Source organism: Branchiostoma floridae, chromosome 10 (assembly GCF_000003815.2).
Source record: "Branchiostoma floridae strain S238N-H82 chromosome 10, Bfl_VNyyK, whole genome shotgun sequence".
Lineage (NCBI taxonomy): Eukaryota > Metazoa > Chordata > Leptocardii > Amphioxiformes > Branchiostomatidae > Branchiostoma > Branchiostoma floridae.
In genome coordinates this window covers 14,769,835-14,793,808 of record NC_049988.1, presented here as the reverse complement: position 1 = coordinate 14,793,808, position 23,974 = coordinate 14,769,835, and the positions used below count along the sequence as shown (strand labels likewise).

General features: G+C 41.8%; 4 protein-coding genes and 1 long non-coding RNA gene across 6 annotated transcripts; all 5 read right to left on the bottom strand.

Moving 5' to 3' along the window:
* Positions 1 to 485: 485 nt before the first annotated feature.
* Positions 486 to 2,969, bottom strand: LOC118424650. The gene is made up of 4 exons (XM_035833307.1): positions 2,861 to 2,969; positions 2,430 to 2,631; positions 1,630 to 1,784; positions 486 to 1,007 (listed from the first exon to the last, which is right to left on the bottom strand). The coding sequence occupies exons 1-4, from the start codon at positions 2,943 to 2,945 to the stop codon at positions 535 to 537; spliced, it is 915 nt and encodes a 304-aa protein (XP_035689200.1). The 5' UTR covers positions 2,946 to 2,969; the 3' UTR covers positions 486 to 534.
* Positions 2,970 to 3,260: 291 nt separating this feature from the next.
* On the bottom strand, positions 3,261 to 5,168 carry LOC118423803. Its single transcript, XM_035832038.1, has 2 exons — positions 4,500 to 5,168; positions 3,261 to 4,217 (listed from the first exon to the last, which is right to left on the bottom strand). The coding sequence occupies exons 1-2, from the start codon at positions 4,993 to 4,995 to the stop codon at positions 3,682 to 3,684; spliced, it is 1,032 nt and encodes a 343-aa protein (XP_035687931.1). The 5' UTR covers positions 4,996 to 5,168; the 3' UTR covers positions 3,261 to 3,681.
* A 712-nt stretch (positions 5,169 to 5,880) lies between these two features.
* Positions 5,881 to 10,747, bottom strand: LOC118425141. 2 transcript variants are annotated; one of them, XM_035833962.1, is made up of 6 exons: positions 10,600 to 10,747; positions 9,112 to 9,192; positions 8,578 to 8,726; positions 7,390 to 7,532; positions 6,681 to 6,805; positions 5,881 to 6,418 (listed from the first exon to the last, which is right to left on the bottom strand). In XM_035833962.1, the coding sequence occupies exons 1-6, from the start codon at positions 10,675 to 10,677 to the stop codon at positions 6,347 to 6,349; spliced, it is 648 nt and encodes a 215-aa protein (XP_035689855.1). In that variant the 5' UTR covers positions 10,678 to 10,747; the 3' UTR covers positions 5,881 to 6,346. The 2 variants fall into 2 exon arrangements, with proteins under 2 accessions (XP_035689855.1, XP_035689856.1); XM_035833963.1 differs by having other exon boundaries at positions 7,390 to 7,529.
* On the bottom strand, positions 10,712 to 16,965 carry LOC118424940 (testis-expressed protein 10 homolog). The gene is made up of 11 exons (XM_035833746.1): positions 16,896 to 16,965; positions 16,565 to 16,765; positions 15,423 to 16,099; positions 14,824 to 15,046; positions 14,446 to 14,632; positions 13,498 to 13,644; positions 12,766 to 12,895; positions 12,144 to 12,313; positions 11,700 to 11,874; positions 11,144 to 11,245; positions 10,712 to 10,727 (listed from the first exon to the last, which is right to left on the bottom strand). Exons 2-11 carry the CDS (start codon positions 16,754 to 16,756, stop codon positions 10,712 to 10,714), a joined length of 2,019 nt encoding a protein of 672 aa, XP_035689639.1. The 5' UTR covers positions 16,757 to 16,765; positions 16,896 to 16,965.
* Positions 16,966 to 18,100: 1,135 nt separating this feature from the next.
* LOC118424454 lies at positions 18,101 to 23,706 on the bottom strand. Its single transcript, XR_004832202.1, has 3 exons — positions 22,976 to 23,706; positions 20,241 to 20,392; positions 18,101 to 19,625 (listed from the first exon to the last, which is right to left on the bottom strand). It is a non-coding gene; the product is annotated as an uncharacterized LOC118424454 (long non-coding RNA).
* Positions 23,707 to 23,974: the final 268 nt, after the last annotated feature.

The following is a 23,974-nucleotide window of genomic DNA, read 5'->3' as shown; positions in this document are numbered from 1 at the left end:
TTCTCAGGAAAGATTCTGAAACCCCAGATATATTTTGCTCTTAATAGCATTTTCTGTTGTTTGTCTGTATCTAAATTATATAGCCGATATAACAAACCGGCGTCGCCGGCACGCAGCGAGGCAGCAGCTGGTTATATTACACTGACCTGCCACAGCTAACCTTTGTATATCTAACTCAAAATGTTGCTTATAAAAGCTATCTAATTAGGTTATTCTACTGTACTTGATGGTAACAATTCCACTCTAGTATATTACGATGCAAGGAATCTTATATCAAAGTTTTGGTCAAGTTAGATTTTGGATTGCAACCCGCGGCTGCCAACTATTCTATGCTCAAGGAATGAAAGGCGATTTTACAAAAATTACACCAGACCGGAAAAAAAATTCCAGACAATTGCGCCCCTCCCCATCATTTATTTGTGTAACAAAGATGTCATCAAAGCACTGACAAGCTTATAAGTATTAAATAAGTACAATAGTAATCGTGGCCAAAACAAGTGATCTGTGGCTTTTCTCTGACAACACATATCAGTTTTACTTAGATGTAACACCTTTTCTCTCATCGCTTTGCTGTCCACTTGATGCATCTAGCTCCCTGCTTGTGGCATGTGCAGGGACGTTCACATTAACATAATGGTCGCTAGTGTGGGAGGAGGGCGTGCCCATAACCTCTTCGTATGTTGGCGGTGGACTGATTTCTGCAGAGTCACTACCATCACTATCAGAGGCACTGGTCCCAACAGAATGGACACTCCGGTTTGATCCAACCTCCTCCAACCCTAATTCCCCTCCCTGACTCATTGACGAATGTGGGTCTAAGTACAGGTTGTCCTGTGGTATATCGGAGGTGGTCACTTCATCATTGACACCCTGTCTGTTCCTCCTGGTTTGCCAGCGGACGAGAAGATAGCATCCAACAGCCACCATCATAAAGACCACGCCAAGGCCGGCCTCCAGGATTTTACGGTCTTTAGTGAGCCCTGATCCTTTTGACCTGTACATAAATGCTGGAAATAAAGGATGCCCGGTCAACACGTCTTCTTGAATGGCTGTTAACACTTAATTGTGCATTGTTCTTTAATGTATATTGTATTGACTGTTCTATTCCATTTATTGTAGATTGTGTATTTAAATTGTATGTTCGTCTGTATTTTGTGGTTCACATGTTCGCTGCTGCTTATTTGTATTGTTCCTATATGTGATTTACTAGGATCAGTCAAAAGAAACGAAGAAAAAGCTCTATTTGTCTCCTTCTAGAAAATGAGACTACTTAAGCTGTGCTTGCAGGATCTATCAATTAAGAGCCATGTATATGTGTGTGTCGTAAGCTTAAAAGCAGTGTTTTGGTGGTTAAGCGAGTATCTCACCGATGTTGCGGTTGAGAGATTTGTTCAACCACTTTTATCGTTAGAAACAAAGTCTTAAATATCTTAAAGGTTTTTTTTTCCAAGGGTAACACCAGTCCAAGTTTGGACGCAGCAACGCCGCCAAAGTGCTATAACGAAAGCTATAAGCTACTTGTGCGGATGGGCAACTTGCAAAGGTGCGTTCGCACCTACCCCCCCCCCCCCCCCCCCACTCACACGTTCAAATTCAAATAAACAATAAACTCTCAGCTCTAGTTCTCACCAGGATCCTTGATGAGATAGTAATGTAAAGTGAAGGATCCGGTGACGGCGTGGTTGGTCAGGAGACGCACGTACACGGTCCCGCCGGTAGCACCATTAAACCCCCCGGTACGGCCCGAACAGACCATCAGGTCAGCGGTATGGGGGGTGCACGGTCTGGTGAGAGGAGGCAGGAGATTATCGTGTACGATTAAAGGTCATGTACGATTCAAGATCATGAAAGATACTGAAAACTGTGTCAAACTTATAGTACAGTGGGTTCTTCATTTCACCATCGATATCTGGGCTTTGTCCCGGGTGCTACGACAACGAATTTTAGATTATCTTTTATGAGAAACACAGGAAGAGAAAACTTACGAATCTTATGACAAACAGTCACATTTTATACAGTACCAAAACCTTAAAAAAACGTCCATAAGACTTAGGCATAGTATTTTGTGCATTTCTGAATAAGATTCGTGCAAAATTCATAAAATTCTGGGGAGAAAGGGGCAGTACCGGTGTACCCACGACAGAATAATACAGAAATTCTACACCGCTACTCCTACCAGGAGTGTACCTGAACAAAGCATCTCCGTCACTAAGGCGTCACCAAAAATGAGGACAACGAAAACGTTATAATCTGATAAAATAAAATGGACATTTCTAGCAAAGCTGGTGTGCTGCTCCGAATGGTGGTTATATGCAGGTTCTATAGATGCAGACGTGGAATATAATTTTTTTAACTATTTGAAATGTAAACCAATACCATAAAAGGAGGAGAAGCAAAATCCATCCAGTATATCATTGATACGATTGTACCTGTGACCACAAATGTAGATTTTGTCGTAACAGAAAAAGCCTCCTTCTATGTCCACTTGGTCAAAGTGTAGAGTGATGTAGACATCTTTGCGATGAGGCACGAGCGCCACCGTGCAGTCCGTGTTGGAAGTGTAGTCAATCCAAACCAGTTCTCCCGGGCCAGTAACGTTCACAGATGATCCACAAAACTTGGACATTTCTACTGTTAAAGCACGAAAAAAAAGGTTACCAAGTTTTCATTTCCCTTATAATTTGATAAACTCAAGATCAAATTGTATTAGAATAAAAATGTCCAATAACCTCGTTCGCGTTGCTCACTCGGTGATTTTATTCGGTGGTTATAGCAAATGTCGTTGCAAGGAATCATACAGTGTGTTTTATCAAATATTTTAACTTTTGGCATAGTACTTGACAACGTTAATTACACCTACCCACGTTGGCGAAACAGTCAACACACACAGAAACCAGCAGGCAGACCATAGTCAGTCTTTTGACGGCCATACTGTGTCCTGTCATCCAGCTGTTTATAATTATATCCGTTTCCTTGGTAACAAGAAAACTGTTGTTGTTCGAGAGCAATCCCCACTAGTTTTAAGTGTCTTTTTGATAAATACGCTTAACCTAACGTTACGTACCACGTACAAAGTGAGGTGTACATGAATATAGATATAGAATATTGTACTTGCGTATAAAGTGGGCATCTCTCAGTGTTCCAAATTTCCTTTAAGCTTTCCAGACACACCGACATTTGTCTCATTTGCGCATAAAGTAGCTAATTATTCAGGTTTAAACGAAATCATGCACAGAAATAAAGAAAACCAGTCAATGATACTTTTAATTGGAACATCCAAAAGTCATTGAAAACAGTAACAAACTTGATACTTGGACATGGGTAAGTTGACTAAGTAAACAGTTGTCCGAGAACTAGTGTAAAACTATATAGTTCTCTTCTAAGAGTCCATAATAGAACGTTCCTTGAGACAAACGTAGAAGTAGCCACTCGTGGAAAATTTCATGGAACGTTGACGAGGTATGAAAACTTGTGCTGTTCTTGGTAGTGAATATAATACACAAAAGATCATCAAATAGAACAAATACGTAAAACTCGTACACCTGTAACCTACAGTTGTAAGCGTCAACAATGTAAAAACAGCTCTGGGCAATAACAAGATCGTTCATCAAACTGATGTCCGAGAAAAAACTTTTAACGGCAGTCCATATCTGCCACATTGTGACGTACTTAGGTATAACATCAGCCGCCTTCCAGCACTTCGGGTGCCTCCTCCATCGCCTGCCGACAAATTTCATCGACATACCATTTCTGGATGAAATGGAGCCGCGCGTCTTCCTCTTTGTCCAACCTCTGCACAACCGTCAAAATCTTCCCAAGCCCCTCCAAACTCTCACCGGCCATGTCTGGAAGTTCATAGTTTGTGGCGTCTGGAACGTTTGCTGCCATGTTTTTGATCACCACATTGTCCAACACGTGCGGCGCCGCTACAGCCAGTTTGGCGCGGAGACCGTCGACGTACGTCAGCAAGTCCGCCGAGGATGTCTGCTTCGCTGTCAGCTGCTCATACAGGCTGGTGATGGCAGAGATCTGCTCCCTACAGTGGGGGTCGATCTCGGCAGGTGGCGCCGCTGCCTGTGCATTCGTGGACGCAGTGGAATCATCCTTCTGGGGTTCGCTCGGAACTGATGCAGAAGAAGCCTCTCCTTCTTTGGGCTTTCCCGAGATTTGAGAGTTGGTACCGGCTTTACGTTTCTTGAAAAAAGAGCGGGGCTTATCTGTAAGAGTAGATAGGATTTTATCATTGTTACAGATTTCATCAGTGTTACAGATCTATATAAAACAGAGACGCAAATCAGTGCAACGAACACGAGCATTCACTTTGTAAATGCAAATGTATTCAGTCGCTAATTAGAAACAAATCTTAAGCTAGCAAGAACCACTTGTGCGAGGGAGCTTGTTGTCACGGACTGTTTTGAAGTTTTACTTGCATGGTGAACCAGCATTTCATCTGACAGTGAAATCTTAGAATACTGACTGAAACCCCGGCCCATTCTCACCTGCAGTTTCTTGCATACTCGGCTTCTTCCCGTCATCAACTGCAACAGCCACAGAGACCTCAAGGAATACCCTGCCCTTCTGCTGTTTGTCGCTAGGTGTCACCAAATAGCGCCTCTTGACCGGCAAGTGGAGGTTGGTCTCCAGAGCTTCCTTCACGTTGATGGTGACGGTTCCAACCGTTCGCTCGGTACACTTCTTTGCCTTCCTCAGCTTCAGTACAATATTTTGTTGATCATCGGAAGATCTGGACCAAGATGAGAACTCAGCTGACTCCTCCCATATCAGAGATGCCGCCTTCTTCAGTCCAGTTCGGAACTTCTCCTCGCCCAACTTAATTGTTGTCATGAACTTGCCGGAACCAAAACTCCCCTGGCCACTTGCTGCGTGGACCGTGACTCTTAGCTTTTCCCCTGCTGACTTGGGCTTTTTCACAAGTGATAGCGCCGTCAGGACGTAAAATACGCCACTCAGGCATTTGTCTGCCACTCGACTCATTGTGGCGGGAAAATCTACCAGTGAGAGAACTGAGACGTACGTAGACGCTGACGAGCGTGTTGTCCGTACGGTGTTCAGTGTCGCACTGTTGTTCCGTTACCGGGACGCTAGATGGCGCTTTGTGACGCAACAGTGTTCTGGAACGCCTTTGACGGTCTCTTATTCAAATAGGCTTATTACGTGCATTCGAGGAACAAAGGGATACAATTGTAGGTTTATTGTTTTCTTTTTGGTCATTATTACGTTGTATCTGCTCTATGGTAAATGTTGTTGACGACCAGGTTACCTCAAGTCAACTGTATACACGAATATTTTCAGAACGGGAACCAACGAACAGCGTCATTTCTCAAGGTGTGTGATAAACGTGTACGATCGACACGATGTGTCCACTACTTAAATGACTTGTTAGTATCTGCTTTGTGGTACGTTATTGCAAACAGGAACATAATGCACCGTCTATAGAGTTTATAGCTGTCCTCCAATGTCGCCCTGTCCTTCGTACTGAAATCGCTATCAGGTGCCGATTTTACAACTTATTGCAGATTTCCTTGCTTTTATTACTACAACTGATAAAAGGATATCCAACAAGAAGTTTCTAAAGCACTGTGTTGCTGTGTTGCCATGTGATATTGCGGTGTATTGTGTCGACAAACTTTGTTCCCAATTGCTACATGTGTACCTCAGTAACAATTACACACACATAACATCTATTCAGTTACACTGTCATGGTTTTAATTCATAGTGAGGTGATCAAAGACATCTTCAATCTTCACAAAATAAAGACTTCTTCTTCATGTCACTGTCTTTTTGGTATCATATTTTAAAAGCTTCAGAATGATATGATTGTCTGTGGAGATAAAAAGGATCAAAGACACTGTTCTTATATGTAGTTTACATAGTTTATTAACATCATGATCCATATCCCTAAGAAGGGACAAAGTTAAGAAACTACTGCACACATAGTTGTGATCAGATACATGTGCACTTCTTCAATCATTATTGTTACATAATCATAATGTAATGTTTCTTTTCATATGCTTGAAACCTTAACTACAATACGCTGGAGAAAATATTTTTTAAATTTGTTATATTGTAATTTGAGTGCTCAAAAAAGTACATAATTTCTTGATTTGCTGTTGTACTTTAGATACATTCTAAAGGTTTGAAAATACTGCTTCTCTCAAGTTAAGACTAAATATTGTTCAAATTTATTGCTACATTGGCATTGTTGCTTGTATGACACATACTGAACAATCTGCATATAGTAGAGAGGACTCAATCCTAGGCAAACTGACATCTATCCCCTCTATACTACATATGAAACAATCTGTTTACTCTGCAAGTATATATATTATTTGATCAAGGAAGCCTGGTAAATCATGGAAGACAGCAACTTTTCATTTTCGTCTTCTCTTAAACAATCCTGGAAAAGACAAGAAGAAATGCAGTAAATAACATAGCACAGTATATGCGTTACATATGCATAACACAGTAAAATGTCCTGACATTAATTGACATTTTGCTGAAGAAAAAACATATCATCCTTAACTGTTTTTTTGTTTTATATTTTTATTGTTCTATAAGTTGATTATTGGTGATGAATACATGTGTATCATATAACAGCTGATGTCCTTTTAAATGTTGCCAAATGTGACAAACATATGTCTGTAAGTATCAGTGCTTACCATGACAGATTTCACCACTCCCTGCAGTACACCTGTCTGCTGCAGGGGGCGCTGCAGCTCTGCAGTCTGCATGACTCTCAGTAACACCTGTGCCACAGCTTCTACATCTGACCGCTCAGCGCCTCCTACAAAAAAAACACAAGTACATGTAGGAGTCTCATCATTTCAGATCTAGGAAAGAGGCTCAGACTCATCTTGCTCCCAAATTACAAAACTTTATTCCTGGTTTTCCAAACCAAAACAAGAAGCAAGTTGTTCTATTCTACTTTTACCAGCAGCACATACCTGGCAATGCATGAATCACATGCTCTCACCATGCAATTCCCCAATGGCCACACACGATGCCACTGGCTTCTGTATGTATCTACACTTACATATTTCTGTTTCAAAATTACATCACTTCCCCAACTATTTCACATACAGTTCTACTGAAGAAAAAATCTTTAATGACACAAAAACATATGCTAGCAAATATGTGATATTTGAGGTGAGGGAATCATAAAAGAATACTAACTGAAGAGGAAAGAACTGATTGAAGCAAGGACGTTATATGAGACGTCCTTGATTGAAGCAATTTTGCTAATACCTTTTACATAAGCTTCAATTTGATTAGTATCTTTAAAGATTATTAATACATGATATCTGAGGTGAGGGAATCATAAAAGAACACTACCTGAAGAGGAAAGAACTGAATTCATCTAGCCCATACCTTTTACAAAAGCTTCAACATGCTGTAGCCAGGTCTGGACTATGCCTTGGCTGCTCCCCATGGTTTGCAGTGCATTGTGCAGTAGCTCCCCCTGCCAGCTTTCCTCTGCAACTGCAGCCTCTTCGTCAGAAACAGGTATCCTGCTGTTAAAACAAGTGCAAAATTGTAATTTTCTTTAACATTTCATGGATGGTTAATTTTACAGTAAATATGGTATGGAAAATCTCATGTACAAAACAAGATTGTGAAAAGGATTATCTTTACAAATGTTCAGTATACAGTCAAACCTGTATTAGCGGCCACCTTTGCATACCGGCCACCTGGCCATAGTGGCCACTTTTTGTCGGTCCCTTGGATTCGTAATGATTAAGAAATAGGCTTAGCGGCCACCTGTCCAACGCGGCCACGGCCACACGATTTCCGGTCCCGTAGATACAGAAACACTGCCGATTACGGCCACGGCGGACGGCTGATCTACGGTCCGGCATGCGTTCGGCCATACAGCGGCCGTATCGTCACCCAACGCCGGATTTAAAACTTCTTTATTTTCAAAACAAAACTAACTGCCCGCCGACAAACGAGGTCATATAAGGTCAACAGACGATACCACTATTATGGGGGTAAATTGTGGTAAAGTTACGTTCTAATACATTATCGCTGAGGTTAATCTACATTACAAAAACATTCTCAATAAGTGGTTACACAGGTAAAATGATATGAACTTCAGACTATGGTGGATTTTATTCTTACATTTATTAAGAGATAAGTTTAAAATGACATGCTTTTCTGGTCAGTACCACATTAGCATAATGGAGGAATCTGACTTGTGAATGTATCTGACTTGTGAAAGTATCTGACTTGTGAAAGTATCAAAGGATCCAAGCCGAAGGATCAAAGAAATGTGAAGATATGGGTCTCTTCTGACAATATCAACTGTAGAACATTGAAAACTTTATTTATCTTTTGTTTTGTTAATACATATAGTGTAACAATCATTGCAGTACATGTATAGTACTGTATTATGTGAATACGAAGATCGATGGGTACTAAAACCATGTGTAACTTATTGCTTGTGGTCAATAATCATCATTTTCTCTATAGCGGCCACCTCTCTATAGCGGCCAATTTTGACCAGTCCCTTGAGTGGCCGCTATAGACAGGTTTGACTGTAGTAATACCAGTACTCACTTATGTATGACAAGGTCCAGGGCAGCCCAGCAGCAGTGCATGATGGGAGTGAGCAGCTCCCCACTAATCTCTGTCCCAGGGGGCATTAGTGTTACCATGGCAACCAGCACTGCATACACGGTGTCCAATGGTAGAGTGTGGAACATTCCCTGTAGAACATATAGAGTCATATCTATGACATGGAACCTTAAAGTTTGTAATGAGTTCAGTCATGCCAACGAATGTTGCAGAAAGTTTTGTTTCTGTGATTACATTTCATACAAGTGAAAGATATTTTTATTTGCCTCTCAAAAGTAATTTTCAGGCTGTCTGTTTAACTACATGTACATGTGTGCTACATTTGTTTTATGCTTTTTTTACAGAAAACTGCACAATTAGTCTGTTTTATTTTTTTTTTCAGTTATACCACTGGACCAATAGAGGTGTTCCTCATAGTTAGAGGGATCACTGAATTTCATGACTTTCATATCTGCCTTAAAGCCCTTTCCATTCCATGGGCAACTGTTCTAGAACTGTAACAATTCCAGCTCTTACCAGGTATCTCTCTAACACTGCTGCCACCACCTCCCAGACTTGCTGTGGGCTGGAAAACTGCAGTAAACACTCACAGGTAAACTGGAGAGGAAGGAAATATATATACATATATACATGTATTGACATTTCTTATTTCAGAAATGAAAACATGTATTACTGTAAAATGGGAAAATTTTATCCTGCAAAACTTTGAAATTTGGAATCATTAAAATTCATTCATGGAAGATCAAATATATTTATCTAACATTCTGAACCAAGTTGTGTGGGATTAAAATGAATCATTGCCAATTTGACTACATTTGTAGATTGTTCGACATAAAGAGAATTTCTTGTGGGCCAAGCAGGCAGTGTTGTGCAAGTATTAGATGCCTTTTTATGTGCACTGAGCTTAAGTATGACAAAAATATAAGTTCTTAATCCAACTTGAATGTTTAACATCTACATGTGATTGAGAAGGTACATTGTGGTTCATTTTGTTTGTCTAGTTGTTATTAGGCGGGAAGGGGCCTGAAAAACACAATATGCCTGGCTAATCAACAAAACGGAACTGAACACGCTCCTCACCTTGGCTAGAGCTGCCTGTCTGTGCCTGAGTTCCAGACTAACACAGTAGATCTGACTTTACTGAACACACTCCTCACCTTGGCTAGAGCTGCCTGTCTGTGCCTGAATTCCAGACTAACACTGTAGATCTGACTTTACTGAACACACTCCTTACCTTGGCTAGGGAAGCCTGTCTGTGCCTGAGTTCCAGACTAACACAGTAGATCTGACTTTACTGAACACACTCCTCACCTTGGCTAGAGCTGCCTGTCTGTGCCTGAGTTCCAGACTAAAACAGTAGATCTGACTTTACTGAACACATTCCTTACCTTGGCTAGAGCTGCCTGTCTGTGCCTGAGTTCCAGACTAACACAGTAGACCTGACTTTACTAAACACACCCTTCACCTTGGCTAGGGAAGCCTGTCTGTGCCTGAGTTCCAGACTAAAACAGTAGATCTGACTTTACTGAACACATTCCTTACCTTGGCTAGAGCTGCCTGTCTGTGCCTGAGTTCCAGACTAACACAGTAGACCTGACTTTACTAAACACACCCTTCACCTTGGCTAGGGAAGCCTGTCTGTGCCTGAGTTCCAGACTAAAACAGTAGATCTGACTTTACTGAACACATTCCTTACCTTGGCTAGGGAAGCCTGTCTGTGCCTGAGTTCCAGACTAACACAGTAGATCTGACTTTACTGAACACACTCCTCACCTTGGCTAGAGCTGCCTGTCTGTGCCTGAGTTCCAGACTAACACAGTAGATCTGACTTTACTGAACACATTCCTTACCTTGGCTAGAGCTGCCTGTCTGTGCCTGAGTTACAGACTAACACAGTAGATCTGACTTTACTGAACACATTCCTTACCTTGGCTAGAGCTGCCTGTCTGTGCCTGAGTTCCAGACTAACACAGTAGATCTGACTTTACTGAACACACTCCTTACCTTGGCTAGAGCTGCCTGTCTGTGCCTGAGTTCCAGACTAACACAGTAGACCTGAGTTTTACAGCCTGGAACCCGCATGTCTGCCCTCTTCTCTCCCTGCAAATCCTTCAGCTCATCCACTGAATGTCCTGAAGCAACAACAGATAATCATGCTTAAGATTGAACGTCCAGGCATAAACTGTTTTTTTGCAACATTCTGGGGGAGAAGCCTCTTAGCAGATCTGGCAAAATTATTGGTACGTACAACTGTAGTAGGGTGTGGGTACTGGTACAGAACATTAAGGTACAGGTATGGTGCAGGTCTGAAGGGTCAGGTCCTGGGCTGAACCTGGACCTGACTGTCTGTGAAAACTTTTTCAGGTCTGCTTTTCTCAGACTGGTCAAAAAAGAAGAAAAAAAATCAATGAAAGCTATCTTCCATGTAATGTCAATAGATGAAACCAAATCTTCCTAAGGAAAATCTTCAGTAACTAAAATATTCCATACAAAAGCAACTGCAATAGTCTATTTGCTTGTCTGATTTTTTTAAGACATTACTACATACATGCTGTCTTCCTCACCTATCATTATAGACATAAGAAAGCTGAGAATATTGGGTGTGTCGACTGGTGGCTTCACTTCTTCACAGACAGCCATAGCTGATGACCTGAGATAACAAATAAAGATATTCAGACAGGAAGTTGACATTAGTCTTAAACAGTCACTTCATTGTTGGCATTAAGTAGTACTTTTTCATCCTGATCTTTATTTGTCAGCTCTGCTTGGTTGATGTATATTTATTTGTATACTTACTTGTATACATTGTATATTGTTACATACAAACACATCTTCTTGTTTCAATACAGATAGTCTCCATAATTTCAACTTCAGAAAATACATTTTCATTACAGAATAATACACATGTATTTAGAGTAAATCTTTATGATATTTCAGAATCTGTAAATTGTGAAAAATGTTATCTCTTATCATCACATCCCAAACAGAGAGCTTGTATTGCACTTACATAGTCTACTATGACTGTTTCAACAGCAATCTCCTTCCATGCTATTAAGTCCTCAAGCACATAAATGAAGTAATATAACTAATAACATACCACCCACCTTGCCAATAGAATCTGCACTAGATACTTCACCACAGGAACTCCAACTTTCCTCTGTCTGCAGGCCTGAGCCAGAGTGGACAGTTCGAGGCCCCCTAGCAGAGGTAGATGGTATAGCAGCTGTACCAGGTGCCTTTGAATAGATGGGGTGACAGAGCACAGTAGCCCACCAATACCTATGATAAACAAATGATAGATTCAGCTATAGTTGCCTCTCCTATACTAGCTATTGCACAAAATCTGGTTGGCTGGTTACAACTTGAGTTAAGAGTGTACACAGATGCATTTGGAAAGGATAAATGAATGGAAGGAAGGAAGGAGAGGAAAGGAGGAAGGAAAGAATGGCAGAAGGGGAGGAAGAGAAGAAGGAAGAAAGGAAAGAAAAGAGGAAGGAGGGAGGGAAGGAAAGAAGGCAGGATGGATGTCTGTCAACAAAGCATCCTACCAAAGATGTTCTGAAAGTTCCCCATCAAGTTTTCCACCATGCAGGAGTGCCCCCTAGTGGCTGCAGACTGAACCACACGCAAGACCTCCTCAGTCTGTTGCTGATTGGCTGTCTCCATGGTAACCAGATAGTGTGGCAGGGAGGCTACCCAATTGGTCAGAACCTCACTCCTGAAGAAAAAAAAGGTGAGGAGTATGGAATATAAATACATTTGGTTGTGCATTTATAAATACAACAACAACTACAATAACATTCCATAGTTTTGTCATGACTTTTGTCAACAGACATGTGGAATTTGAATATTTTGCCAAAAATGTAAAGCCTTATTCGGGCTTAAAATATTGAACGAAAACAGTTCATCTGTAAAATTCGGTAAGCATTCAAATGTTTCCTTTCAATTCAGTACTACAATATATCATATACATACATCCACATTCATAACCTCAAATACAATTTTGTTTTGATTCTTTGCAAAGAATTTTCCCTTGACCTAACTGCAAATGGAAGATACCTCCTGTTTGATATGACAATAATACATACATTACATAGCTGAATTACCGAGACAACACAGTTTCTTTTTTCACCAAATAGCTGACGATGTCATACTGTTACTCATACTTACTGCTGTATGCCTGCATCTCCCTGTAGGTATGACTGTGCTAAGAAGTGCACCACTTGTTGTCTGGTCCTCTCAGATGTCTCCTCAGACTGGTAACACTCGTGCACTGCTGTGAGCAAGTCTTCACACAAATCTGAGGAAAAATAAAGATATTGAAATACATGACTTGACAATTCAAAAATCAGAATCTGTAGGAAAAGACTGACATGCAGATATGCAAGTCCATTGCAATCATAATATAAAACTGATTTGAAGAAAGTAATAACTTAGGTTGTTGGATGCGAGGCAACCTGAAATGTTGATGGTATAACCTGGCTGTTGACTCAGGTTGCCGCCTGGGCAACAAGGCTGTCCAGAAAAAGTATTTTGAGCTCTGCAAACTTAACATTAATCCATAGAGAATGAGTAGCCGGTGCAATGGCCTAGTGGGTACAGTGTTTACCTTGCATTCGGAAGGTCGTGAGTTCGATCCCCGGCCGAGTCATACCAAAGACTATAAAAATGGTACATGCTGCTTTCTCTGCTTAGCACTCAGCATTCGGGAAAGAGTATGGAAGTTGAACACACACCACTACCAGTGGACTAGCCCCCTGCTGTAGTGATTGCATTGTGTGTGGCCCAGGGCTAATGAAACAGAGATGGGCACAGCCCTATGCGCCAGAGATGGGCACCGCCCTTGGCGCAGGAAGGGTTTAACTTTATTAACTTTTAATATAGAGAATGAGAATTGATTACCTTGTTGCGGTAGCACCTTGATGACATGCTGTATGACCCTAAGAACACGGTCCATGTGGTCAGCTGAGTTCTCATCTACATCAGACATACTACTGACCAGGAAATCCAACACATTGTCCAGCCATCCAGCTGCAGTACTGCCACTGTCTGCAAGGGCGCATCAACAAGAGACGCATGACTTAGTACTGTAAACATTCATTTCATTTCATTTCATTTTATTTGTTTTACCAGAGTTACATCGCTCAGGCTTCAGCCTGTTTTTCAGGACTCCCTGGACACATATAGAAACAGACACCATACAATAGCAATACTCGTGAACTACACAGTCACATAACTTAACTTAGGAATAAGATAACAGTTTTATGATAACAGTTTGCTCAGTAATGTTTTTACCATGAACCTAAAACCACTGCCAACATTTTTGCTCTGGTTTCATCTCTGTCAGCGTCCGTTTTTCCGTCAATTGACGGAAATTTGCTGCGTGTGACGGAAAAATTTAAAAACCAATCCGTCAACCTTGACCGACAAAAATCCTTGGTGGAAGCTACAGGTGGCTTGGGGACGCTGTCCACGGCCGTAAAAGCCACACACTGTTTGTTTTGCTATTGTTATTATTGTTGACGAAGTGTGTCGGCGTCCTTTAGCATACGATAATCTCATTAAAAACCAGTTTTTCAAGGTCTCAGTTCAGTCGTTCTAACTCATGGAAGAGCGTATTCGCGATTTTCGCGACAATGGGAATTGGCTGACGGAAAAAAATTTCGAGCTGGCTAGAGCCCTGGTTTTCTACTTGACTACCTCCTTGCTCCAACTGCAAATTTAAAATCAACATGGACACTCAATTTACTCCCTACCGCGAAATCAAATCCCCAAAATATTGTCTTGAGTGTACACTGTCTTGGAAAAGACAAAAAGAGACCAGAATTCCGGCTGATGAAAATTGTCTACCTTGCTCAAGGCAACATGTCATGACATCACAGATGCTCAGGTTCAGAGTCGAGGATGCCTGAAGGTTGGTCCCTCCACTCTGGTCCCTCTGCTGCCCCTTTCCCTTCTTGGACTGTTCCATGACCATATATGGAAACCCAGACATCAGATGAAGCTGTATGTTCTTGTAGTGCTGTAGGAATGCCATCTGAAAATTGGAAAAATAGACATTTTACACTGTAATCAGTAATCATTCGTACTACATGTGTCAACTGCAACTATATATGAACACAGTTTATTTTGAGCCCAGGTCTCACCAGCTTTTTGCAATCTATGTTGACAGTGACACTAATGTCCACAAACCACCAAGGCCTGATCAGACAGTTCTCTAAAACCTACCTTCTGCTTGTCTTGTTGTTTGTCCTGTTCCCTGTGCTGGAGACACTGCCACAGTAACCTCAGCACATCTAACACCCCCTGGAGCAGATCGGTGACATCAGCGTGTACCAGGGACTCCCCATCCCCCGGGGAACCCTCCACCCACGTCTCCAGTAACAGGGGCAGGAGGGACGCAGCAAAGTCATGTAGGCTGAACAACGAGGCTGTGCTTGGGGTTGTAGCTCTGTAAATATCCAACAGATAGGGTTGTAGTTTTTGTTAACATTGAACAGTTAAATTTGTACAATCATGTAATTCGGCAAATATTCTAAACAGATGTTATGTTGTAGTTTTGTAAACATTGAACACTTAAAGTTATAATTCCTTAAACATTACACTGTGAAAATCATGGATCTGTGAACATTGAGCAATTGCAACATATTTGCATCATCCAACTTCAAAGAGTTTTTCTCTCTTTGCTAATTACAAGTACTGTGCAAATTGTTTCTACAATCAGAAAATTATTTCTGTAGAAACTGTTTGGGGAAAAGCTTTTGAGATTTTCAAAATCTCAAAATTTTTTTGGATTTTCTCAATAAACAAACAGAAAATCAGCCTACCTAATAAGGTATCCTGTAGAACTAGATGATGAAGTATAAGGAAACACTTGCACATGTAGAGGCTTGGTCCCATCAAATGTCTCATGTACAAAACCCTTGTTCTGCTCTTCACCACTCTCCCTACCCCCTATATGACTCTCTGATAACATGGCCTTTAGAAAGTGATGAAGTCTGTGTAGAACTTTGCTCCTCCACTGGAGTGATGTCAGCCTACTGTTCAGGTTCACAGAAAGTCTATGACTTGAAGATGCTGCATCCTTCTTCACTCCTTTATCCTTCATACTTGAGATTTGTCCGACAAAGTTGGTAAGGATTTGCCCGCTTCTTGACGTTAAGAGTGAGGGGTAGTGTTCTAGGCACACGTCCAGAACGGCGAGTGAATCGTGACGAATGTCTTCGAAAATATGTGTCATGGCGCAGCACAAGTGTGCGCTGATCAAGGAAAAGAAAGGAGAGATCTGATTGGCTGATGCCTGGCTGAAGGTGTGACGTAACAGGCCAATGGCGGCTTTTCTGACAACGGGATCCTTGTCGACGAAGAGCTCGGAGCACTTCTCGACGACAGACGAGAGGTGGGAGGGAACGACTGCGGGATGTCGCGCTAGGAGGTCCTTCAGTCCTGTGATGGCTTCATGGCGTACTGACGCACTGTAGTGGTTACACTGGGTCAGCAGGTCCTACAACAAAACAAAAGCAAATATCGGAAAATGTATATGAATGTTAAAGGATGCAAACATCAATTCCCAGGTCAAAGAAGGGGCACATACTCAAAGGGTCAGCAAGGGAACCTGAATGAAACAGTCTCCTGTCTAGGATTAAACCCAGACCGCCAGATCACAAACACAATGCGCTAAACCGTTACGCCAAAGGGGGAAAACCAATTTGGCATGGTCAGTTTGGCAGTGCTCAAACCCACTGTTACAAAACTTCTTTTTTTTTCTTTTTTTCATTTGCATGCTCACATCAGTGTTTGTGTTTCCAGAGGATGTCATCCAGATAATCAAATTAACATGGCCTGATGGTTCTTTCCACGAATCTTTTGATGGCTGTAACTTTAGGCTACAAGCCAAAAAAAAAAAAAAAAAAAAACTGGTACAAAAACGCCAAACTATAAATGTCTGAGACTCCAACTTTCATCCTACCTTAACATTCTGTTGTCTGAAGTTGGTTGGCTGGGTGGTATCAGTCTTCAGCTGGTCGGGCAGGTGGATGGCCCTGGACTTGAACGTGGTGTCCGTCACATTGTCAGCCTTGGGCAGCTTCTTCCCGACCTTCAACTTGACCTTGTTAAAGTCTGCCCGCTTGGCCTTCCTCTTTTTGGCACTCTTAGGCATCTTTGGTCACTGAGAAAACATTTGCGAAGGAGATTTTCTCACATGCGCTTGTGTGGGGAGGGGGGCAATTCAAAGATCAAAACTCAAAGCCGAACACAGCGCTGGTATTTTTGAGACAGCTCAAGAAGAATATGCTTACCTTCTGCAAAAGTTACACAGTAACGAGAGCGGCAGTAGAATCTGTAAGACTAACTTTAGCAGCTAGTTACAGGTTTGCGATAGCACAACCTGTTTTGTTTTCGTTAGCGGAGTAGGGCGCCGCCATGTTGTATTATAGGGCGCCGCCATGTTGGATGATGTCAAGGGAGTGAGGCATGCTGGGAGTGAGGCATGCTGGGAGTGAGGCATGCCGGGAAAGTTGGTGCCATGTTGTGTGAGGCATGTTGGGAAATGTGTCGTCATGTTTGGTGTGGGGCATGCTGGGATTGAGGCATCTTGGGGAAGCTGTGGTTATGTTTTGAACTTGTTGTTGCGGGCTTGTCGGAAGATATAGGCACCACAGTTTCACGGTTTGTTTGTAACAAGGACAACAAAACACCAACAATGCGATGGTTGTTTATTATGCGATTTTGATGTGTTAACGATGCTGCGGTATATTGTGAACTTGTTGTGACGGACTTGTCGGAAAGACATGTAGGGACGACAGCCGCACAACAGATGATTAGTCTGTATTAAACAAGGACAACAAAACAACAACAACAATGGCCATGGGATGGTGGCTTTATATGCGATTTTGATGTGTTAACGATGCTGTGGAATATGTGAACTTGCTGTGACGGACTTGTCGGAAAGACATGTAGGGACGACAGCCGCACAACAGATGATTAGTCGGTTTTAAGGAAGGACAACAAAAGAACAACAACAATGGCCATGGGATGGTGGCTTTATATGCGATTTTGATGTGTTAACGATGCTGTGGAATATGTGAACTTGCTGTGACGGACTTGTCGGAAAGACATGTAGGGACGACAGCCGCACAACAGATGATTAGTCTGTTTTAAACAAGGACAACAAAACAACAACAATGGGATGGTGGTAACGATGCTGTGGAACGTTGTGAACTTGTTGTGACGGACTTGTCGGAAAGACATGTAGGGACGACAGCCGCACAACAGATGATTAGTCTGTTTTAAACAAAGACAACAAAACAACAACAATGGGATGGTGGTTTTATATGCGATCTTGATGTGTTAACGATGCTGTTTAATGTTGTGAGCTTTGTGGACTTGTGGACTTGTCGGAAAGACATTCCATAGTAGCGACGACAGCCGCACAACAATGATGGTCAGTCAGTGTTGCGGTGAGATAGTGGTTTTGCATGAGATTAAAATGTTATATGAGTCATAGCTGTTCATTTTTGTATATTAAGTTTTGCTTCTTACAATATGTAATGATATGCCTTGACAGGGCGGTTTTGGAATTCAACAAAGTAGAATTTGATATGGTAAATGATTCAGAATTAAAATAAATGTTTACCGATGTTTCTGACAACGATTTTCTTCCTCTGATAAACAATGGTATTCTTGGACATGTAACTAATTCTTTTGGATTCTGATTTGAAGACGACCACGTTAACGATAAAGAAATGACACAGAGATAGGGATTTCCGTACACTGGGCACGGGAGACTTTGAACGTATACTAACTGCGACGTCATAATGTTATGTCACTCGGTCTGTTGCTCTCCTGAATTGCCTTAGAAATAAATCTCTCGTCTTTATATTCTGTCTTACCTGACAGACAGTTACACAGCTGTCCGCTCACATCACACAACATTGTTACTAGTACTTTATCTCGGTCTGTTGCAGTTCACATTATCAAATTTAACGAATTACCGGAAACCGTCTGAGAATAATAATCATGGCACAATATAGACTAACACATGCCGGTACATACAGCAACCATTGCGTTGTATCTAGCTTGTTGCAAGTGACGGACTGAAATGCAACATCAGCTTGCATACATAATATTTGTAAGGTCCCGTTGATGTATTACTCCAAATTACGGCCCAAAAAAGTAAGCGGCTGCACGGAGGTGTTTTTTTTAGCGATGAGAATTTTCCTTTTATCCAGCCCAACTGATCTCTAACGTTAGATTGGTGAAAGTTTCTTTCTACTTCAAGAAATTAGCAGGCAATGTTCGGTAGCTGCGGTCTGGGTCGGAGGCACACAGTTCTGAGTTGTGCAGTCCCCGTTGCGGTGTGTACTAACTTCATGCATGTTCTAATTGTCATATAAGACTGAATGTTTAGCTGTTGTCGTAAGTTTTTTACAAGATAAAACGTAAATGAGCGCAACAAAGAATAAATAGAATAAACATATTTCAAGTGCGTTCATTTTGTACGCGCCCATGTGAAACACGTATTTTTGCATGCCATTACTCCCAATGCAGTTAAAAACTCATCAATGAGACCGTACGTGTGTCTGTATGGGATTTCCACCATTCGTAAATCCGCACATGGTTTGATTTGGACCGTCGTCGTCTGAGTCAATTACATTACTTGTATATTCTTTGATACACATAATAGACTAGACAATATGTCTTTGTGTCTGTAAAGTCAAATACTAGTAATGCAGACAATACGTGTACATCAGTCCATAAACTGGCGTCAGTATTTCCATAGTTGTAGCAGCGCAATCTTGGCTGTACGCGGCTCTGCTCCGGTCTGGCATTTTCCTCTCATGGCCTTGCTCCTTAGGGCGACGTTGTTCCGGATTTTGCATGGCTCCCAGCCTTGGTCCCGTTGTTGCAATTTGCATACGGGCGTCCTTCCCCACAGTGATACAGCTCGTCTTCCAGCGCAAGCCATCAGCGACGTCCGTTGCGGCGGGAGGAGTCGGTCTTGCCCGTGTTTATCTCTCTTGCCCGACCTGTGCAGAGATTGAGAGAGAACATGCACACGTATATCAACTTGAACGCTCTAGCCGATTGAAATAACCAAGCTATTTCAAAATGATACTTCGCTTTTGAATAAGAATTACAAGAAATAGAGTAAGAATAATAAGAAATGTAATAATATATCCCTTTAGAAGGAATCAAATTGAATACATATCTGTTTTGAAAATGAGATATATCATTACAGTTTAGCAGTTCCGTAGCCCTATTGTGTTCTACTGTTACACACAATGTCCGAAATCTGGGACGGAATCCTCGGGAGACAACCCAAACGACGTTGTTTTCCGGACACTGCATACCACAAGATATATCCCATTTTTAAAACAAATATATATATACTGACAAAAAGAACAGGTCAAGTGCATTTACGTACAAATTAAAAAAAGTACGAAGCTAACAATTTGATAATCTTTACTGACAAAAAGAACAGGTCAAGTGCATTTACGTACAAATTAAAAAAAAGTACGAAGCTAACAATTTGATAATCTTTGATAAACTACTAATTTGTATACCTGGCTCTGATCAAACCAGACAAAGGAAGTTTTCTAAGATCCTCTTCGCTACGCAGAAGTGGAAGCTGAGTTACTTACCGAAGTGAAAGGGAGTGTGTTGACTTCGTGGCAGCAGGTGTATGTTATTGATCATCAGAGACCAGCTCAAGACCCGTGGCGTGGCTTTTCTCCTCTCTGTCTGGCAGCGAAATGACTGCTTGGCTGGGAGTCAGCTTGGCTTGGCCTTTCATCTGCATTACGCAATATGAACACTAGACAGTGAATGCCATTGCTCAGCAACCATGGGTTATTCCATAGTGGAGACGAGGGAAAGGGACGATATTCGATAAACGATATTCAAATCCCTGTCGAAATCATCGAAACTGGACCGGACTCTTATTTTCCGACTTTCCCGACAAAAACGGCAGACGTAAGGTCAGGGCTGTAGGATTTGTTGAAATCAGGAGTAGGATGATCATGAAAAAAAGGGACGACGAAGAGCGGAGATGAGATGAAGCGACAGGTGGTTGACAAGTCACGCCTGGCCGAGGAACTGGTCGCTTTGAACAAACCGCCGACCTAATAGCTAACCAGAGGAAGCCACAGAACAACTCCAGGACCAACATCGTGCCAGCGAAAATATGAAGGTGGGTTTCACCCAGATCATTATTACCGATTTGGAACTACTGTTGATTGTTTACCCAGATGTTCTGTTCGCGAAAATATCGTGTTGAGGCTTATCCGCAAAGAACGTTGGAGAAGCAAAATTTATTTTTGATTTCTACGGAAACCTAACTGTTCCATACAAAAGTGCTTCGTTAGGCTTTTAAAACATTGAAATGTCTCTCAAGAATATTCCTGCATGTTTGAATGACCAGTTCCTCGGCCAGGCGTGACTTGTCAACCAACTGACGCTTCATCTCATCTCCGCTCTTAGTCGTCCCTTTTTTCATGATCATCCTACTCCTGGTTTCAACCCATCCTACATAGCAGCCCTGACCTCACGTCTGCCAATCTGACAAGAAAAAAATAAAAGAATCACACAAGACATATTCTCCAAACATTCCATTCACGTGATTGCGCGATTTTGTGTAACATACTATATTAGTTTCCCTGTACAGGGTATTGCACGCGAATGATACTAATGTATTACGAATTACGTTACCTCGTGAGGCTTACTTCAACACTTAGAGTTGGATTCAACTATCTTAAGTTAGCTAGTTCTGCATCAAAGTATTAATTTTATGTTGTTTGGAAGTGACGACGAACATTTTTCAGAGGCGGCGGCAGTGAATTTCTTACTTTTAAGGTTTGGGCGAAATATTATTGGCCGAATTTTCAGCATGTGCAGCATGGAAGGCGTGACAAGTGGGACTGAGGGTATTCTCCCCGGGAACAGTTTGAACTATTGACCCCTTGAAACACTATTTCCTGCATTGTGGTGAGAAAATTTGGCTAGCAGACAAAGCTACGCATAATAACATGAGTGAAGAAATACACATGTGCACAGGCGTTATAGTAATACGTTTTTGAGGGTATTCTAGTGCGTTGACATGTGATATGACAGGGCAGCGTAACTGTAAATACTAACAAATTTCACGTAACTCTACTGTACAGTGTGGCATGCAAGTTGATTGTTTATAAACTACACTAGCTGACCTGAGCTGTTCACACGCCCTTAATGTCACTGTTATTAACCTTCCCTGTGATGTGAGAAACATAATCCCGATGCAGCTGTGCGGCTAACTGACAGGTGGGTGACGACTTAGTGACCCGTAGTAAGCTGCGACGTGATTCTCTGTAATTGAAACTACCAACTGCGCTCTTCTGACAACTCAAACATTTTAAGGGACAGTTCGTTATATTATTTACATTCCATTTTCTTTGCTATGAGAGGGAAACGATTGTGGTCACACACTAACCCTTTACATACACGTATCAGAACACTTGCGATAATTAGACCTGACCAGAACGTCAAATTAACGCGTTAACGGTGAATCACGGTGAGTCACGGACATGTTCGATCAGAACTCTTGGTGTACTGGAAACGTTTAAACATTTTTTGTGTACATTATCATTTTTAACGAGCCAGTCTTTTAACTTGCATCTGCTACCTTTTTATCTACTGGTTAAAACCCCGATGATCCGTTAATGAATGAATCTTACATACTTAGAAATTACTAGCTGTATAAAACTAGTATAGGCCTTTCCTTTTCGGCGGTTGTCATACAAGCACACCAGGTACCTTCAATGGTCAGAAAATGAACACTTTCCTTGCCGCGTGTAATTTTCACCACGTTTGAAGTCATTTGAACAAGTATTTATTGCATGCAATTCTGAGTATATTTGTCTAGAACCCTAGGCCCAACCATATTTTGATCGCAGCTACCGATAGTGCACAGATGGAATGTGACTGCCGATGCTAACTCGTGCAAGTGTGTCTGATGTTTGAAAAAGACGTAATTTGAGAAAGTAAATCGTTGTTTTGAATAGCAAAATTACGGGTAAATAGTGACGCTACCAACAAAGTTATATATATATATATGCCCTGTGACCCCATTGTGTTTTATTGTTTTTAAAAAGTTGGCAAAGAATGTCAGACCTGCCTTTATAGGGATTTTCGACGAATGGAATTATGACGTTCACCATGTGGAGCGGACAAAATGTGGCAATAAAAGCGGTACCTAAAATACAAGGAGAAAAACTTTAAAATTTACCGAAGCGTCTGCCTCAGGGTTTCTACGATTGTTCACTACGTGGGGCGTGCAGAATATGGTATTGGAAGCAGGTCTTAAAATTTGCATTAAGCTAACAATGATACGGGTGAAACCCACCTTCATGCTTTCCTTGGGGTGGCGTCAGCTCTGGAGTTGGGGAACTGTGTAGAGGCCGTTGGAACTATGGCTTCCTGGCTACGTCGGCGACCGCTTCCTCGGACTTGCCTTGTCGACCACCGGTAGCTTAATCTGATCTCCGCTCCTCGTCGTCCCATCATCCTGCACCTGGTTTTAACCCACCTGCAGCCCCAACCTCGTGTCTGCTGAGTTGACATGTACAAAAAAAAGGAATTGCACCAAACTTGAAAGCGTGAACATATTCTCGAAACATAGAAAAACACCATAGTTCTAACACAATCTGATCTGTATATCGCACAACCCCATGCAAACTCGACGTGAAACATCTGGAATGTGGATATGGTTACACTGCGTCCCAGATTACGGACAGCGTCCCAGATTACGGACAAGAAACAATAGCCCCTTCAGATTAGTGCTTGATGGCCGGGGTGCGTGAGAGATGTCGAACCCACAAATTTAAAAAAAATTAAACAGCCCAAAAGAAGAGAAATTACGAATGTTGCATCAGCATGATGGCCACCATAATGAAAACGTACCTATTAACGTTGATCATACCCATACATACCTTAAGTTTTTTTTTTACAAGGGAATTGGAGTTTGCTCGTTTTTTGTTCTTGTTATCATTTGTAACGTACTTTTCGTTCCCCCCAAACTGTCCGACTGGGTCCTTTTATGGACATATGCCGCCGGCGTTAGTCGAACACAGTCACATTAAATAAAACACCTACCTCGTTTTCTGCCCAAATTTTTAGAAGTACTGTCCTTGCCTGTTTACTTCGGCACAAAACATATTGTGGTGATCCGACGGGCGGCAACACGTCTCTAGACTCTACGAAAAAGTCTAGGAGCTACAGCGGACTCCTCAGCGGTACAATTCCCAAAATAAATGTGGAAGAACTCCCAGAGACTGGTAGCCTGGATGCTACCCTGATCTCTATAAATTTCATCGCGCGGAGACTCTAACTCAGGGGGTTCCCA

Excerpts from the sequence above, each read along its gene's own strand:
- LOC118424650 (XM_035833307.1), bottom strand. The coding sequence starts at position 2,945 with ATGACAGGACACAGTATGGCCGTCAAAAGACTGACTATGGTCTGCCTG. Across the intron at positions 2,632-2,860 it reads TGACTGTTTCGCCAACGTGG|TAGAAATGTCCAAGTTTTGT; the intron begins GTAGGTGTAATT and ends GTGCTTTAACAG. Across the intron at positions 1,008-1,629 it reads CTATCTCATCAAGGATCCTG|CATTTATGTACAGGTCAAAA; the intron begins GTGAGAACTAGA and ends CTTTATTTCCAG.
- LOC118423803 (XM_035832038.1), bottom strand. The coding sequence starts at position 4,995 with ATGAGTCGAGTGGCAGACAAATGCCTGAGTGGCGTATTTTACGTCCTG. Across the intron at positions 4,218-4,499 it reads GAGTATGCAAGAAACTGCAG|ATAAGCCCCGCTCTTTTTTC; the intron begins GTGAGAATGGGC and ends CTACTCTTACAG.
- LOC118425141 (XM_035833962.1), bottom strand. The coding sequence starts at position 10,677 with ATGCGGGTTCCAGGCTGTAAAACTCAGGTCTACTGTGTTAGTCTGGAA. Across the intron at positions 8,727-9,111 it reads CAGTGTTAGAGAGATACCTG|GGAATGTTCCACACTCTACC; the intron begins GTAAGAGCTGGA and ends TATGTTCTACAG. Across the intron at positions 6,806-7,389 it reads TGTTGAAGCTTTTGTAAAAG|GAGGCGCTGAGCGGTCAGAT; the intron begins GTATGGGCTAGA and ends TTTTTTTTGTAG.
- LOC118424940 (XM_035833746.1), bottom strand. The coding sequence starts at position 16,756 with ATGCCTAAGAGTGCCAAAAAGAGGAAGGCCAAGCGGGCAGACTTTAAC. Across the intron at positions 16,100-16,564 it reads TCAGACAACAGAATGTTAAG|GACCTGCTGACCCAGTGTAA; the intron begins GTAGGATGAAAG and ends GTTTTGTTGTAG. Across the intron at positions 12,896-13,497 it reads CAAGGTGCTACCGCAACAAG|ATTTGTGTGAAGACTTGCTC; the intron begins GTAATCAATTCT and ends ATTTTTCCTCAG.